We start from the raw sequence: 16,357 nt of genomic DNA, 5'->3' as shown, positions 1-16,357 counted from the left end.
TACCCGCCTCACCCTCCCAAAGTGGTGGGATTACAGATGTGAGCCACCACGCCCCGCCCTGAAATATTTTAAAAACCACATATTCCCATGCACATTTTCAGACTGACTTAAAATTTTTTGTTAAAGTTTAAATAGTTGTAAAAGATGTCATTTCTGGGCATATATAATGATATTTCTAAGTGAAATGGTTACATCATTATTCTAATTGCATCCCATGTAATCTTAATGCAAAAATGATTTAATACCACCACCATCCATTAAAAAAAAACAAAACACGACTGTGCTTTCCTTTAAGTTAGAATTCTTGTACTATTCCTCTGTTTCCTGGAACTCTTATTTTCATTTACTTCCCCCATTGAATTTTATCTTACTGTAACTTTTTTTTTTTTGACACAGAGTCTCACTTTGTCACCCAGGCCGTTGTACCGTGGTGTGATCTCAGCTCACTGCAACCTCTGCCTCCGAGGTTCAAACGATTATCCTGCCTCAGCCTCCCAAGTAGCTGTTATTACAGGCACCTACCACCATGCCCGGCTAATTTTTGTATTTTTAGTAGAGGCTGGGTTTCACCATGTGGCCAGTCTGGTCTTGAACTCCTGGCCTCAAGTGATCAACCCACCTCAGCCTGCCAAAGTGCTGGGATTACAGATGTGAGCCACCACGCCTGGCCATCTTACCGTAACATATTTTTATGCACAAACATCTTTTATTGATTATCCTACTATATTTGTTTGAAACAAAGTTTTTAAATAAAAATTTAAAAATTATGAATGGAATCATCATAATTATACAGTTGATTAAAATAATGTAAATATGCTACATGTTTTATTTTTTTTATTTTTATTTATTTATTTTTTTTTTTTGAGACGGAGTCTCGCGCTGTGTCACCCAGGCTGGAGTGCAGTGGCACGATCTCGGCTCACTGCAAGCTCCGCCTCCCAGGTTCAGGCCATTCTCCTGCCTCAGCCTCCGAGTAGCTGGGACTACAGGCGCCCGCCACCACGCCCGGCTAGTTTTTTGTATTTTTAGTAGAGACGGGGTTTCACCATGTTAGCCAGGATGGTCTTGATCTCCTGACCTCGTGATCCGCCCGCCTCGGCCTCCCAAAGTGCTGGGATTACAGGCTTGAGCCACCGCGCCCGGCCTGTTTTAATAAGTAATTATTAAACATTAAGAGGGCCGGCCAGGTGCAGTGACTTATGCCTGTAATCCCAGCACTTTGGGAGGCTGAGACAGGTGGATCACAAGGTCAGAAGTTCAAGACCAGCCTAGCCAAGATGGTGAAACCCCATCTCTACTAAAAATACAAAAATTAGCTGGGCATGGTGGCAGGTGCCTATAATCCCAGCTACTTGGGAGGCTGAGGCAGAGAATTGCTTGAACCCGAGAGGCAGAGGTTGCAGTCAGCCGAGATTGTGCCACCACACTCTAGCCTGGGTGACAGAGCGAGACTCCATCCAAAAAAAAAAAAAAGGCCAGGCGCAGTGGCTCATACCTGTAATCCCAGCACTTTGGGAGGCCGAGGCAGGCAGATCACCTGAGGTCGAGAGTTTGAAACCAGACTGGCCAACATGTAGAAACCCCGTCTCCACTGAAAATACAAAATTAGTTGGGTGTGGTGGCACGTGCTTGTAATCCCAGCTACCCAGGAGGCTGAAGCAGGAGGATCCCTTGAACCCAGGAGGTGGAGGTTGTGGTGAGCCGAGATGGGGCCATTGCACTCCAGCCTGGGCAACAAGAGTGAAACTCCGTCTCAGAAAAAAAAAAAAAAAAAAAAAAAAAATTAAGAAAAATATTATTACAGGTATATCTATGAATGAGTTGGATGAAATTGTTTCAATCCCTAGTCGTACCTTTGCACATAATTATTTCCTTTGTAGGTGAATACTGCCTATTGATTGCTAGAATGACATAGGATTTCAGCATCAATTCCATTCTGTTTTTCACCTCTAGATATAAATGCTGAGGGACTTAAGTCACATAAATTGACAGATAGGAATGGATGGAATTCTGTAATGATAATGTCATTAGATTATACTTCAGAATTATATACCAGAAATTACATAGTGATATTATCAAAAAATCATTTGGAATCCTTTATCACATGACAATTTGTGATTAGGTTACTCTTTAATTCTGGTGAAAGGAAAGAGTTAGAAACCATGTGGCTCATAAAAGGGTCTGTTGCCTAGTTTAATATTAGAGTTCACCTTTGCTATTCCACTTTGCCACCTGAAGCTTTCACATCATGGACCAGAGCACCTTATTAGGATCCTGGGAGGGTGAAACTCATGCCTTTATCTTGTAAAATGGGAGAAGGGAGTTTGAGAAGGGACAGTGAGGAAGGAAAATTAAAGAGGTTTTAGGAAAGAGCACATATGGTAGTTGAAGACATGGAAGTCAGTTCTCCTGTATGCGTATATTAGTGTCTGTGTGCTCCTTGGAGAGTCTTGGGGTTAACCCAGGGAAATGCATACCAGGCTTTAAGACAACTGTTCTAATCTGCTTAGTTTTTTAATATTTAAAAACCAAACAGGGGAGGGGAGGAAAAAACTTTTACGATCCTAGATACTCAAGAAATACATTATTTGAGACCTGTAAAGCCTCCCATCTAAATCCCGCTGGATGTAGTCCTTAGGGACACAGGAATATAAAGGGGTTATTTTTCATTTAAATAATCACAAATTTTCTTGCTTTTTTCAGATGATACAGAACTTTCAGGAAGAAGCATGTTTTATTCTGGACACAATGAAAGGTAATAGTAAGACAAACATCTTTCTCTAAGTAGTTTAACAGCTTTACTACTACTAGGCAAAGTACATACTTCTTTGAGGAGAGATAGGGAAAGTAACCATATTTGGGTAAAGAAAGTGACAGTATTAGAGATTGTTCCTTTTTGTAAGTCAGCCTTTTTTTTTCTTTTTTTTCTTTTTTTTTTTTTTTTTGAGACGGAGTCTCACTCTGTCGCCCAGGCTGGAGTGCAGTGGCCGGATCTCAGCTCACTGCAAGCTCCGCCTCCCGGGTTCACGCCATTCTCCGGCCTCAGCCTCCCGAGTAGCTGGGACTACAGGCGCCCGCCACCTCGCCCGGCTAGTTTTTTGTATTTCTTAATAGAGACGGGGTTTCACCGTGTTAGCCAGGATGGTCTCGATCTCCTGACCTCGTGATCCGCCCGTCTCGGCCTCCCAAAGTGCTGGGATTACAGGCTTGAGCCACCGCGCCCGGCTCTTTTTTTTTTTTTTTTGAGACAGAGTTTTGATCTGTTGCCCAGGCTGGAGTGCAGTGGCACGCAACCTTCACCTCCTGAGTTCAAGTGATTCTCCTCCCTCAGCCTCCCAAGTAACTGGGATTACAGGCACATGCCACCTTGTCTGGCTAATTTTTGTATTTTTAGTAGAGACAGGGTTTCACCATGTTGGCCAGGCTGGTCTCGAACTCCTGACCTCAAGTGATCCACCCACCTCGGACTCCCAAAGTGCTGGGATTACAGGCATGAGCCACTGTGCCTGGCCCGGCTTTTTGCCATTCTCTTCCATCTTCCATTGCAGATGAGGAAATTGAGGCATGTTGTTTTTGTAATGCATATTTATTATAAGGAATCTGTGCTAATGAGTAAGTATGCTGCTGTTTGTCCTGCTCTTTTTTTTCCCCTTTCTCTTTTTTTTTTTTTTTTTTTTTAAGACGGAATTTCACTCTTGTTGCCCAAGCTAGAGTGCAATGGCGTGATCTCGGCTCACTGCAACCTCCACCTCCCTTTTTTCCCCTTCTCACAAGAATCTTACCATACTTTGTTTCTCCTGCTGTGTTTTGGAGGTGACTAAAGATGATTCGCTCTCTCTTTTTAACAGCAGAAACCAACGATAGCTATCATATTATACTGAAGTAGGAGTGCGGTGTTTCGTGCCCAGTGGCTGCTGCTTCCTTCACCTCTGAAAATGGCCCTCTCAAAGGGGGATATGAATGGAGATTTGAAGGTCTGCAAGAACCTGACTCATCTGACTATGTGTGGAGGAGTCCAGGCCATGGAGGCAGAATCCTGGTCCTTTGTGTTGGCCCAGGCTCTTGTGGCACACACAGATGACTGTCCAACATGCAGTTCTGCAGCTGTTTCTTAGTTAAAATTTCTGGACTTGTTGTTGTGGAATATCAGTAGAAACTCTACATAATTTAGAGTGTATGTAGAGCATAATGATGATGGGAATTGTGTGATGTTTAACAGGAAGATCTTAAATTTTGTGATATGGAGCCATGTAATTTTTTTCTTATATAAAAATGGGTATCTATATTCATAAGACTAGATCTTCAATCTCTTTGTACTGGTCTCAAATGTACTGGTATCTCTGCTTTTTGCCATAGTTTGTCCCTGAAAACTTTATCAGTGAGGAGAAATACAGAGACAGAATTTTCCTTTTGGTTCCCCTGTAATACCACAACTAATATTTTCAGCTAACATCTATTGACCAGGCAGTGTGATAAATTTTTTGAATGACCGACCATCTTGTTTAACCCCCTAATCACACTATCTGAAGTAGGTGCTATAGTGACCCCCAACCGAAGATGAGGAAATGGAGACACACAGTGGCTAAGTAGCTTGCTAGGTGCCAGGAGCTGGCAGGCAGTGATGCTGAAATCCAAACCAGGCAACCTGGCCCTCCTTATTCACCTCCTCATACCACCAATGCCACCCTTTATAACCTGTGTTCACTTCACTTGTTACTGTGGCCCTTCTGGTAACTAGGACATAACACTGAGTATGAACTGAGGAATTAACCACTGAAAGAGACAAAGCACACCTAAATAATAATGAACAAATCAAGACCTACAAAAAATGAACACATATATGCTTTTTAATTGTCATTAGTTATCGGAATCAAAGAATTTGAGGTGGTGACAACTGGGGATTATCTGTAACTCCCCAAATTTACTGTTCTTGAATGACATTCTCAAACTATTTATTAATGAGTTAGTCTCATCCCTGCTTTCTGTTTCCTCTCTCTGCATCTTCTCTTGGTATAGGAAGTTATTTTACTCATGCTGTGTTTTTAAATATAAGCTTTACAAAAAAAGATGCATTCCCTTCCTGTTCACACTCTTACCACGTTTTTGTTCTTCTTTAAGAATGATTGTGTGTGTGTGTAAGTGTAACATCATGGGTTTTCTTTCTTCACTTGTAAAGTTTTATCTGGAAATACTTTTACAGGTTATGTTGAGGTAAACAAAGATAATGTTTTAAGATCGTGTATTGGATTTGGATTTGTGTGTGTGTGTGCGTGTGTGTGTGCGTGTGTGTGTGTGTGTTTAAAGCATTTGATAAAGTTTAAGTGGTTTTTATACAGAGATTTTTGTTCATTAAACTCAGTCTGCATCATGGTCTAATTTCTCTTGGTTTGAAACAAATTGAAAACTTTGAAACCAGAAAATTAAGTCAATGACTTGTTTAAAACTTACCTGAGCAACTTGTTATATTACGCCAAAATGCTTTTTAGTGAATGATTACCAGATGTCTCCATTTTGAGGAGGAGACATTTCTGGTTGTCATATATATTCCTAGTACTGGTACTCAACTTCAGTTCTTTCCTCAGCAGGCTGCTATTGGTTTTTATTTATTTATTTATTTATTTTTTGTATGTCTAGGTGTTTGGGTAGGAAAGTTGGACTAGATGCCTTTTTTTTTTTTTTTTTTTAAATATAGAAATGAAGCTGGGCACGGTGGCTCATGTCTGTAATCCCAACACTTTGGGAGGCTGAGGCAGGCAGATCACTTGAGGCCAGAAGATCGAGACCAGCCTGGCCAACATGATGAAACCCCATCTCTACTAAAAATACAAAATTAGCCAGGCATGGTGGCACACACCTGTAATCCCAGCTACTTGGGAGTCTAAGACATGAGAATTGCTTAAACCTGGGAGGTGGGGTTGCAATGAGCTGAGATCAGGCTGCTGCACTCCAGCCTGGGTGACAGAGCAAGACTCTGTCTCAAAACAAAATTTTTTTTTAAATAAAATAAAATATATAAATGAGGTCTCACTATGTTGCCTGCCAGGCTGGTCTTGAACTCCTGGGCTCAAGTGATCCTCCTGTCTCATCTTCCAAAGTGCTAGGAGTACAGGTGTGAGCCACCATGCCTGGCCAAGACTAGGTGACTTTTTTGTTTTGAGACAGAGTCTCACTCTTGCCCAGGCTGGAGTTAAATGGCCTGATCTTGGCTCACTGCAACCTCCGCCTCCCGGGTTCAAGCGATTCTCCTGCCTCAGCCTCCTAAGTAGCTGGGACTACAGGTGCAGACCATCATGCCAGGCTAATTTTTCTATTTTTGGTAGAGACGGGGTTTTACTATGTTGGCCAGGCTGGTCTTGAACTCCTAACCTTGTGATCCACCCACCTTGACCTCCCAAAGTGCTGGGATTACAGACTTGAGCCACCGCACCTGGCCCAAGGCTAGGTGACTTTTAAGGTTTCTTCCAAATCTGTGCATTTGTGACTCTTACTGCAAATGATGCATAAAATTATATATATAGATAAGGCACAGTTGTTCATGCCTGTAAGCCCAGCACTTTGGGAGGCCAAAATGGGAGGATCACTTTAGGCCAGGTCAGGAGTTCAAGACCAGCCTGGGCAGCAAAGTGAGACCCCCCCCCCCCGATTTATACAAAAAGTTAAAAAAATTAGCCAGGCATGGCAGTGATTACTTGAGCCCAGGGTTGGAGGCTGCAGTGAGCTGTGATCATGCCACTACACTATAGCCTAAGTGATGAAGTGAGACCCCCATCTCAAAGAAAACAAAACAAGAATTGTATCTCCCTCTGTCACCCAGGCTGGAGTGCAGTGCCACAGTTATAGCTCACTGCAGCCTCAAACTCCCAGGCTCAAGTGATCCTCCTGCCTCAGCCTCCCAAGTAGCTAGGATTACAGGCACACACCACAAAGCCCTGCTAATGTTTTTGTTTTTTTTTTTTTTGTAGAGACAAGATCTTACCTTGTTGCCCAAGCTGGTCTTGAACTCCTGGCCTCAAGCAGTCCTCCTGCCTTGGCCTCCCAAAGTGTTGAGATTACAGGCATGAGCCACCATGCCTGGCCTTCATTAATATATTGACTATAAATTACACTTAACTATTTTTACCTGAAGTCAGGGTTTTTTAGAGTAGTCTTCAAATTTATGGAAATGAACTTATACAGCTTTGTAATTATAGATCCTTAAATTTACCAGAAAAATCTCTTAGGCTTTCTTTAGCTACAAAAAATTTTTATTGTGCCAGTGATGTATAATTGGTAAGAACTGGCATAGTGATAGAACATTGTAATTATTCAGTTTGCTTTAAAACATTGCATATGTTCACTAATAATCCTTTCAATTAAGTGAAATTTTTTTTTTTTTTGAGACTGAGTCTCGCTCTGTCGCCCAGGCTGGAGTGCCGTGGCCGGATCTCAGCTCACTGCAAGCTCCGCCTCCCGGATTCACGCCATTCTCCTGCCTCAGCCTCCCGAGTAGCTGGGACCACAGGCGCCCGCCACTTCGCCCGGCTAGTTTTTTGTATTTTTTAGTAGAGACGGGGTTTCACCGTGTTAGCCAGGATGGTCTCGATCTCCTGACCTCGTGATCCGCCCGTCTCTACTTCCCTAAGTCATATGTTCACTAATAATCGTTTCAATTAAGTGCCTTTTTTTTTTTTTTTGAGACGGAGTCTCGCTCTGTCGCCCAGGCTGGAGTGCAGTGGCGCGATCTCGGCTCACTGCAAGCTCCGCCTCCCAGGTTCACGCCATTCTCCTGCCTCAGCCTCCCGAGTAGCTGGGACTACAGGCGGCCACAACCGCGCCCGGCTAATTTTTTGTATTTTTAGTAGAGACGGGGTTTCACCGTGGTCTCGATCTCGTGAGCTTGTGATCCGCCCGCCTCGGCCTCCCAAAGTGCTGGGATTACAGGCGTGAGCCACCGCGCCCGGCCAAGTGAAAATTTTATACTAGCTTTTTCATTATGAAAGTAATACACAAAATGATAAATTCAAACTATAAAGAATAGTATTGTATAACTTTACCCCCTTACCTCTTAGTCCCACTCTGTAGAGGTAATCATTGCAAAGAATTTCCCCCGTCACATGCACGCGCGCGCACACACACTCAGATGGGCTCATGTTATGCTAATGACCTGCAATTTGATTTCTGTATTTAGCATATCTTGAATATCTTACTATATTAGAATTTTTAGTTCTACATCATTCTTTTTAAAAACCGCTTATTCTGTATGGATGCCATTTAGGTCACATATATTTGAAGATGCATCGTTTGTGTGTGTGTGTGTGTGTCACCCAGGCTGGAGCACAGTGGCACCATCTCAGGTCATTGCAGCCTCTGCCTCCCAGGCTCAAGCGATCCTCCCACCTTAGCCTCCCAAGTAGCTGGGGCTACAGGTGTGTGCCACCACACTTGGCTAATTTTGTATGTTTTTGTAGAGACAGGGTCTCCCTATATTGCCCATACTGGTCTTGACCTCCTAGGCTCAAGCATCCTCCTGCCTCAGCCTCCCAAAATGCTGGGATTATAAGTGTGAGCCACCCACCATACCGGCCTAGGCCCTTTAGAGAAGAGGCATAGCATCCTATTTGACTTACCATTGCCTGTACTCCCTTGAAGTATAATAGGTTCCATGTAGAAAAAGCTGCTGTATAGCCCAGCTAATTTTTATATTTTTAGTAGAGACGGGGTTTCACCGGGTTGGCCAAGCTGGTCTCAAACTTCTGACCTCAAGTGATCCACCAGCCTTGACCTCCCGAAGTGTTGGGATTACATGCATGAGCCACTGCACCCAGCCTAATTGATAATTAAAAGGGAGTTATTGGGAAATATTAATAAAAGGGGAGGGGAGTCATTGCAGGACTCTAAGGAGTGAGTAGTCACTACCTGAAATGTGGCCGTTGAGTAATAAGATTGACTGTACAATGTTATGGCCCAATGAGAACGTTTGGCAACGTAAGTGATTTATTTAAAAAGCCATATAAAGGGAGGAAACATGGCCGGGCGCGGTGGCTCACGCCTGTAATCCTAGTGCTTTGGGAGGCTGAGGCAGGCAGATCACCTGAAGTCAGGAGTTCAAGATTAACCTGGCCAACATGGTGAAACCCTATCTCTGCTAAAAATACAAAAAAATAATTAGCCAGGTGTGGTGGCGCATGCCTGTAATCCCAGCTACTCTGGAGGCTGTATCACAAGAATTGCTTGAACCCGGGAGGCGGAGGTTGCAGTGAGCCAAGGTTGCGCCACTGCACTCCAGCCTGTACGAGAGAGACAGAGACAGAGAGAGAGAAGAAAGAGAAGAGAGAGAGAGAGAAAAACGAACTCTATTTTTAAAAAAAAAATTTTTTTTTAAGACAACCCAAGACGTGACAAAAAAGTAAGGTCCACATGAAGGGGCAGAAGTTCTGATTCCTGGAAGTCCAGGTACTGGGTATGTTGTGAGGGCAGAGTAGGATCTCTGAGTTGGAGGTTCCGCGGGAAGCTTGGCAAGTAAAGAAGGTGTGGGATAATGGCACCAACCATTTCTAATGTATGCATAATGGAGGAGTGTTCTCAAAATCCTGTGTATCCCCAGATATTCTGAGAAAGTGTTTTGTATAGGATTACTGCAGAGATTTGAACTGTCTTGCAAATCACCATGAAGGGCTGAACAGAACTTCGGTATTCAGTCTTGAAAGCAATTTAGAGTCCAAATGTTTGAAGTCAGGATTGAGCTTCTCCCTCTTGTAGCTTTTTTCTCCGGCCATACCTAACAATTCCAGATTTTTGGGGACTGGAGAACTGAAATTGAACCATTTTATCATTTTCCTGAGTCATTGGTCTGCTGCTTTGGTCAGGGATGGTTCCTCTACAGGAATTTGATCTGTTATGACCCCCATGGGTCTTATGAGAACTCCAGTCTCACTGGGAATGGCACGATTGTCCCACCTAGCTGCCTCATTTATATGTATTTCTCTTTTTTTTCTTTTTTTCCTTTTTTTTTTTTTTGAGACAGAGTCTCTGTCATCCAGGCTGGAGTGCAGTGGCGCTACCTCAGCTCACTGCAACCTCTGCCTCCTGAGTTCAAGCGATCCTCCTGCCTCAGCCTCCTGAGTAGCTGGGATTACAGGTATGTGCCACCATGCCCAGCTAATTTTTATATTTTTAGTAGAGACGGGGTTTCACTAGGTTGGCCAAGCTGGTCTCAAACTTCTGACCTCAAGTGATCCACCAGTCTTGACCTCCCAAAGTGTTGGGATTACAGGCATGAGCCACTGCACCCAGCCTTTCTTTCTTTCTTAGCTTCTTTTTTTGTTTTTATTTTTAAGAGTCAGAGTCCTGCTCTGTTGCCCAGGCTGTGGTGTGATCATAGCACACTGCAGCCTTGAACTCCTGGGCTCAAGTGATCCTCTCGCCTCAGTCTCCGGAGTAGGTAGGACTACAGGCACATGCCACAACACCCAGCTAATTTGTTTTGTTTTGTTTGAGGCAGGATCTCACTTTGTTACCTAGGCTGGAGGGCAGTGGCACCATCACAGCTTGCTGCAGCCTTGACCTCCTGGGCTCAAGCAATTCTCCCACCTCAGCCCATCCAAAGTGCTGGGATTACAGGAATGTGCCACTGTGCCCAGCCCTAATATTTATTTTTCGTAGAGACAGGATCTTACCATGTGGCCCTTGCTGATCTGAACTCCTGGCTTCAAGCGAGCCTCCCACCTTGGCCTTCCAAAGTACTGGGATTATAGGCATGAGCCACCACACCCAGCCTATATACTATTTCATTAGGAATAATCCTACATCATTCTGCTTCTCCTGTAAATGCTCTGTTTTCTTTAGTTGTGAGTTAAGGCTTTCCCTGCTAGAATGCTTACTTTTAGTTTGTGATTAATTTTTGTTTCATTATACCAACTCCAAAACTTAGATGAGGAAGAATATCCTACCACTGCAAAATGGAGTGAGTTGGGAAAGATACCCTTTGTGACATGGGAGTAATGCCACCAGCACTGTTTTTTCTGCATACTTTATTTCTCCTTCCTGCTTCTTTCAGTGACCTTGTATTTTATCTTCAACCTTGAACTTTCATCTATTTCCACTTCTTCCTTCTTTTCACATATTTCTTCACACATTCTCTATAGCATTTCCCCTGTAATGTTCCTTGTGAACATAGGCCTAAGCTAAACTCTATCTTGCTTGAAAATTTCTTTTTTTTTTTTTTTTTCTTGAGACAGGGTCTTGCTCTGTCACTCAGGCTGGAGTGCAATGGCGCGATCTCAGCTTACTGCAACCTCCGCCTCCCGGGTTCAAGTGATTCTCCTGCCTCAGACTCCCAAGTAGCTGAGATTACAGGTGCCCACCATCATGGTTGGCTAATTTTTGTATTTTTAGTAGAGACAGGGTTTCACCATATTGGCCAGGCTGGTCTCGAACTCTTGACCTTGTGATCCACCCACCTCGGCTTTCCAAAGTGCTGGGATTCCAGGTGTGAGCCACCGCGCCTGGCCGAAAATTTCAAGTAGGTTTAGCATTTGGATTTTCAAATTGAGACACTGAAAAGTTGTATATGAATTAAAGTTTTCAATTGGATTAATATCAATTATAAGGGAACTTGCTGTTTAAAATAATATTATAGGCCGAGCGCTGTGGCTCACGCCTGTAATCCCAACACTTTGGGAGGCCAAGGCGGGCGGATCACGAGGTCAGGAGATCGAGACCATTCTGGCTAACACGGTGATACCCTGTCTCTAATACAAATACAGAAAAAATAGCCAGGCGTGGTGGTGGGCGCCTGTAGTCCCAGCTACTGGGGAGGCTGAGGCAGGAGAATTGCTTGAACCCGGGAGGCGGAGCTTGCAGTGAGCCGAGATTGTGCCACTGCACTCCAGCCTGGGCAACAGGGTGAGACTCCATCTCAAAAAAATAAATATAAAAATTAAAATAAATAATATTATTGTATTGTTGTCTTATTGTACTATTTTTTACTGATATGCTATTTTGGGACATGAGTTTTAACTGGTTTACCTATTATGCGAATCTCTGTTTTCATATGTTAGATTTGTTTAAGATGAGGTGCACATTTTAATTAATGCAGATTCTTGTTTTCTTTTCCTTTTTTGTGTGCGGGGAGGACAGAGTTTCACTTTTGTCGTCCAGGCTGGAGTGCAATGGCGCATATGACTTCTTTGGTGTTTGTGCTTTCAGTTTGCTGTGGCACTCTTTTTCTCAGATTTACACATACTGTTCTCTTTTTGTTAGTGTGGAATTAGTCACAAAGAGGTGCTTGTCTCTCTAGATCTGGAATATAATTAAATGTAAATTAGTGAAGTAACATACAACTTTAGGGCTAAGTCTACAGATTCCTTTTCAGAAAAACAAATGCAATGCCTTAGATTTTTATTTTAACTCTTTTTCTCTAAGAATGTCAACATATTGTATACTCTGTCCTATTTATCTTCACCTCTCTGGGGAGTGTGTTCTGGTTTATCTTTTGGTGGTAAGAGGTAGTTGATACAGTATATATTTTGGTGTCAGATAGACCTGCATTCAAATCCCAGATCCTTCTCTTCCTGGATATGACTTTGGACAGAGTCATCTTTCAAGCCTCAATTTTATCATCTTAACCCTATGAATTAAGTATTAAAAAGGAGGTAATACTTAATTCATAGGGTTATTTGAGAGTTTTAAAGGGATTGTGAGTGTGAAACAGTTTATACTGAATACGCCTGTTCATTAGCTCAATAATCTAAGGATACTACTGACTATAAGATCACCTTCACACACAGACATAGCTGAAGACCAAAGTATAAAACACTTCTCAGGGCCAGGCGTGGTGGCTCATGCCTGTAATCCTAGCACTTTGGGAGGCCAAGGCAGGAGGATTGTTTGAACCCAGGAGTCCAAGACCAGCCTGGGCAATGTGAGACCCTTGTCTCTACTAGAAAAAAAAAAAAGAAAGAAAGAAAAGAAAACACTGCTCAGGACATGATTTTTTTTTTTTTTTTTTTTTTTTTTTTAGTAGAGTAGGAGTTTCACTTTGTTAGCCAGGATGGTCTCAATCTCCTGACCTTGTGGATCCTCCTCGCTCAGCCTCCCAGTGTCTGATTACAGGCGTGAGCCACGGTACCGGCTAATAAACTTTTTTTTTGAGACGGAGTCTGGCTGTGTCGCTTTTTTGTATTTTTTAGTAGAGACGGGTTTCACCGGTTAGCCAGGATGGTCTCGATCTCCGGATCTCGGGTGGATCCAATCTCGGCCTCGCCTCCAAAGTGCTGGGATTACAGGCTTGAGCCACCGCCCGCCTTTTTTTTAAAGATAGAGTCCTTCTGTTGTCCAGGCTGAAGTTCAGTGGTGCGATCTCGGCTCACTGCAACCTCTGCCTTCCTGGGTTCAAGTGATTCTCATGCCTCAACCTTCCAAGTAGCTGGGATTACAGGCATGTGCCACCATGCCCAGCTATTTTCAGTAGAGATGGGGTTTCACCATGTTGGCGAGGCTGGTCTTGAACTGGCGCTATGGATCCACCCACTGCCTCCTTGGTTGATGACAGAGCCCTGCCAGGTGGTGGCTCAGGCCTATAATCCCAGCACTTGGGGAGGCTGAGGCTGGTGGATGGCTTGAGCACAGGAGTTCGAGACCAGCCTGGGCAACACAGGGAGAACCCCCGTCTCTATTTTATTACATTTTTTTAATTAAAAAAGAGGGGGAGGGGTCTTGTTCTATCACTCAGGCTGGAGTGCAGTGGCATGAACACAGCTGTCACTGCAGTCTTGACCTCCTGTTTTCAAGTGATTCTCCCACCTCAATCTCCCAAGTAAATGGGATCACAGGTGCATGCCACTGCACCTGGCTAATTTTTAAAAATTTCTTGAGACAGAGTCTCCCTCCATGTTGTCCAGGCTGGTCTCAAACTCCTGGGCTCGAACAATCTTCCCTCCTCAGCCTCCTAAAGTGCTGGGATTACGGGTGTGAGCCACCATGCCTGGTCCAGATGATCTTTTAACTGATCAAGAGCTTATTCCCAAATTGAGTTCTGCTGTCTTCTCAAAGGATGTGCTAGCCTTGGTTTGGCTATCTTTTAATTTGGTGGCATTAACCAATGGAGGTTAATGCATTGGTCACTGGAGCTGATGGTGCCCTGATGAATTTCCATGACTGCTGGAACACTGGATGAGTAAGCATATGAGACACTTTTTTTTTTTAGCATCCTCAACATGGGCATTAGGCTGGTTTTTTGTTAGCCTACTGATTTTATAGAGTGGTCTAGGATAGTTTTCTCTTCCCTTTTGTCTTCTGTATGTACAGGAAGAATGGGATCATGAACCAAACCTTCTACACAACTGAATAGAAAGCTTATGATTAAAAATAGCTAACATTTACACAGCACTGACTGTTGTAAACATTTTCCAATATATCAGCTGTTTAATCTTCACAAAACCCAATGAGATAGACATCGTCATCCCCGTCTTGCAAATGAGGAAGCTAAGGCAGAAAACTTATGTCCCTTGCCTGGGGTCATGCCACTAGTAAGTAGAGGAAGTGGGGTTTATATTCAGGCGGTCTGGCTCCAGGATCCATGGTCTTGATCACTGTTACATTGCATCTAAATTTCAGCAAAGAGGGAGATGATAAGTGCATGTTACCAAAAGATTGCTTTTTTCTGATCTGCTGCTTTTTTATTTTGCAGTGTAGCGTCCTAGCTTCTTGGAGTCTCTGATGTCACCTAGGGGAGAGAACCGAAATTCTTAGCATTTTTTCCCAAGCCATCCAACCTCTCAATTCTAAAGCTGAGATGGCTTGGTAGCTAGTGGATCTGGCTTCATAGTTTCTTGGTTGCAGTGAAAAATGCACCAGGTTTTGGTATCAGCCTAACCTGAGTTTAAATCTTGCTGTCCATCCATCTATCCAATAAATATCTATCATGCTCTTAAATGTCAACTATAGGATTTGTACTGTGTACTGAGGATACAGTAAACAAAAACAATTCCTTGCTCTCACCAAATTTAGTCAGGTGAGACAAGACAAAAACAAATACGTCAGGTGGTTGCTAACAAGAAATATAAGGCACAGGGATAGAAACTAAGGAGAAGCACCATTTTAGAAATATGGTTAGGCATTTGTGCCCGGGAGTTTGAGGCTGCTGTGAGCTGTGATCGCACCACTGCACTCCAGCCTGGGTGACAGAGGGAGATCCTGTCTCTTAATGCAGGCAAAAAGAAATATGGTTAGGGAAGATCTCAGATATGGGGACATTTGAGCAGTTATTACGTGAGGGAGGAAGTATGTGGCTAGCTGGTGGAAGCCAGACAAAAGGCCTTGAGGTAAGAGAATGATTGCCCTGTTGAAGGAACTGCAATGAGGCCAGTGTATTCAAGCAGAGTATGGAAGGGGGAAAGTAGAAGCAAACAAGATGACAGAACAAAATGAGGGGGCGTGGTGGGGGGCGGGGGACAAGAGAATGCAGCTAGAGCTTGCCGAGCCTTATAGTTCAAGCGAAAGACAACAGAGAAGAAACCAAGACAATGTGTCCTTGGCAAATCACATACAACTTTTGACTTTTTAATCTTGGTTTTCCCCTTTCTTTTTTCTTTTCTTTTTTTGAGACGGAGTTTCGCTCTTGTTGCCCAGGCTGGAGGGCAATGGCGCAGTCTCGGCTCAATGCAACCTCCGCCTCCCGGGTTCAAGCTATTCTCCTGGCTCGGCCTCTCGAGTAGCTGGAATTAAAGGCACTTGCCACCACCCTCGGCTAATTTTTGTATTTTTAGTAGAGACGGGGTTTCACCATGTTGGTCAGGCTGGTCTCGAACTCCTGACCTCATGACCCGCCTGCCTCGGCCTCCCAAAGTGCTGGGATTACAGGCATGGGCCACCGCGTCCGGTGCCCTTTCTTAAAAATAGGCTGCGGAAGGGCAGGGTGGCTCATGCGTATCATCCCAGCACTTTGGGAAGCCGAGGCGGGCGGATCGCTTGGGCCCAGGAGTGCAAGACCAGCCTGGGCAACATGGCGAAAACCCCTTTTCTATTTAAATAAATAAGTTAGTTTGCAAACTTGAGATCATGGCAATTTTTTGTTTGTTTGTTTTTGAGAGGGAGTCTTTGCTCTTTGGCCCAGTTTGGAGTGCAGTGGCTCGATGTCGGATTCACGCCAGTCTCCTGCCTCAGCCTCCCGAGTAGCTGGGACTACAGGCGCCCGCCACCACGTCCGGCTAATTTTTGTATTTTTTAGTAGAGACGGGGTTTCACCGTGTTGGCCAGGATGGTTTTGATCTTCTGACCTCGTGATCCGCCCGCCTCTGCCTCCCAAAGTGCTGGGATTACAGGCGTGAGCCACCGCGCCCTGCAGCAATTTTTTTTTTTTTTTTTTTTTTTTTAAGAA

The 16,357-nt window shown here is 43.8% G+C and overlaps 1 protein-coding gene across 3 annotated transcripts in view; it reads left to right on the top strand.

Moving 5' to 3' along the window:
• TFCP2 (transcription factor CP2) overlaps positions 1-5,371 on the top strand; it is an 80,445-nt gene extending 75,074 nt beyond the window's left edge. For 2 of the 3 annotated variants that reach the window (XM_003906378.4, XM_009180752.3), the window contains 2 exons: positions 2,704-2,755; positions 3,852-5,371. In XM_003906378.4, coding sequence (XP_003906427.1) covers positions 2,704-2,755; positions 3,852-3,886 — 87 coding nt within the window. In that variant the 3' untranslated portion in view covers positions 3,887-5,371. Of the gene's footprint in view, positions 1-2,703; positions 2,756-3,848 lie in introns of all 3 variants that reach the window. The other variant, XM_003906377.4, reaches the window with a different exon arrangement.
• Positions 5,372-16,357: the final 10,986 nt, after the last annotated feature.

Source organism: Papio anubis, chromosome 9 (genome assembly GCF_008728515.1).
Source record: "Papio anubis isolate 15944 chromosome 9, Panubis1.0, whole genome shotgun sequence".
In the NCBI taxonomy this organism is placed as follows: domain Eukaryota; kingdom Metazoa; phylum Chordata; class Mammalia; order Primates; family Cercopithecidae; genus Papio; species Papio anubis.
This window is presented reverse-complemented; position numbering and strand designations above follow the sequence as displayed.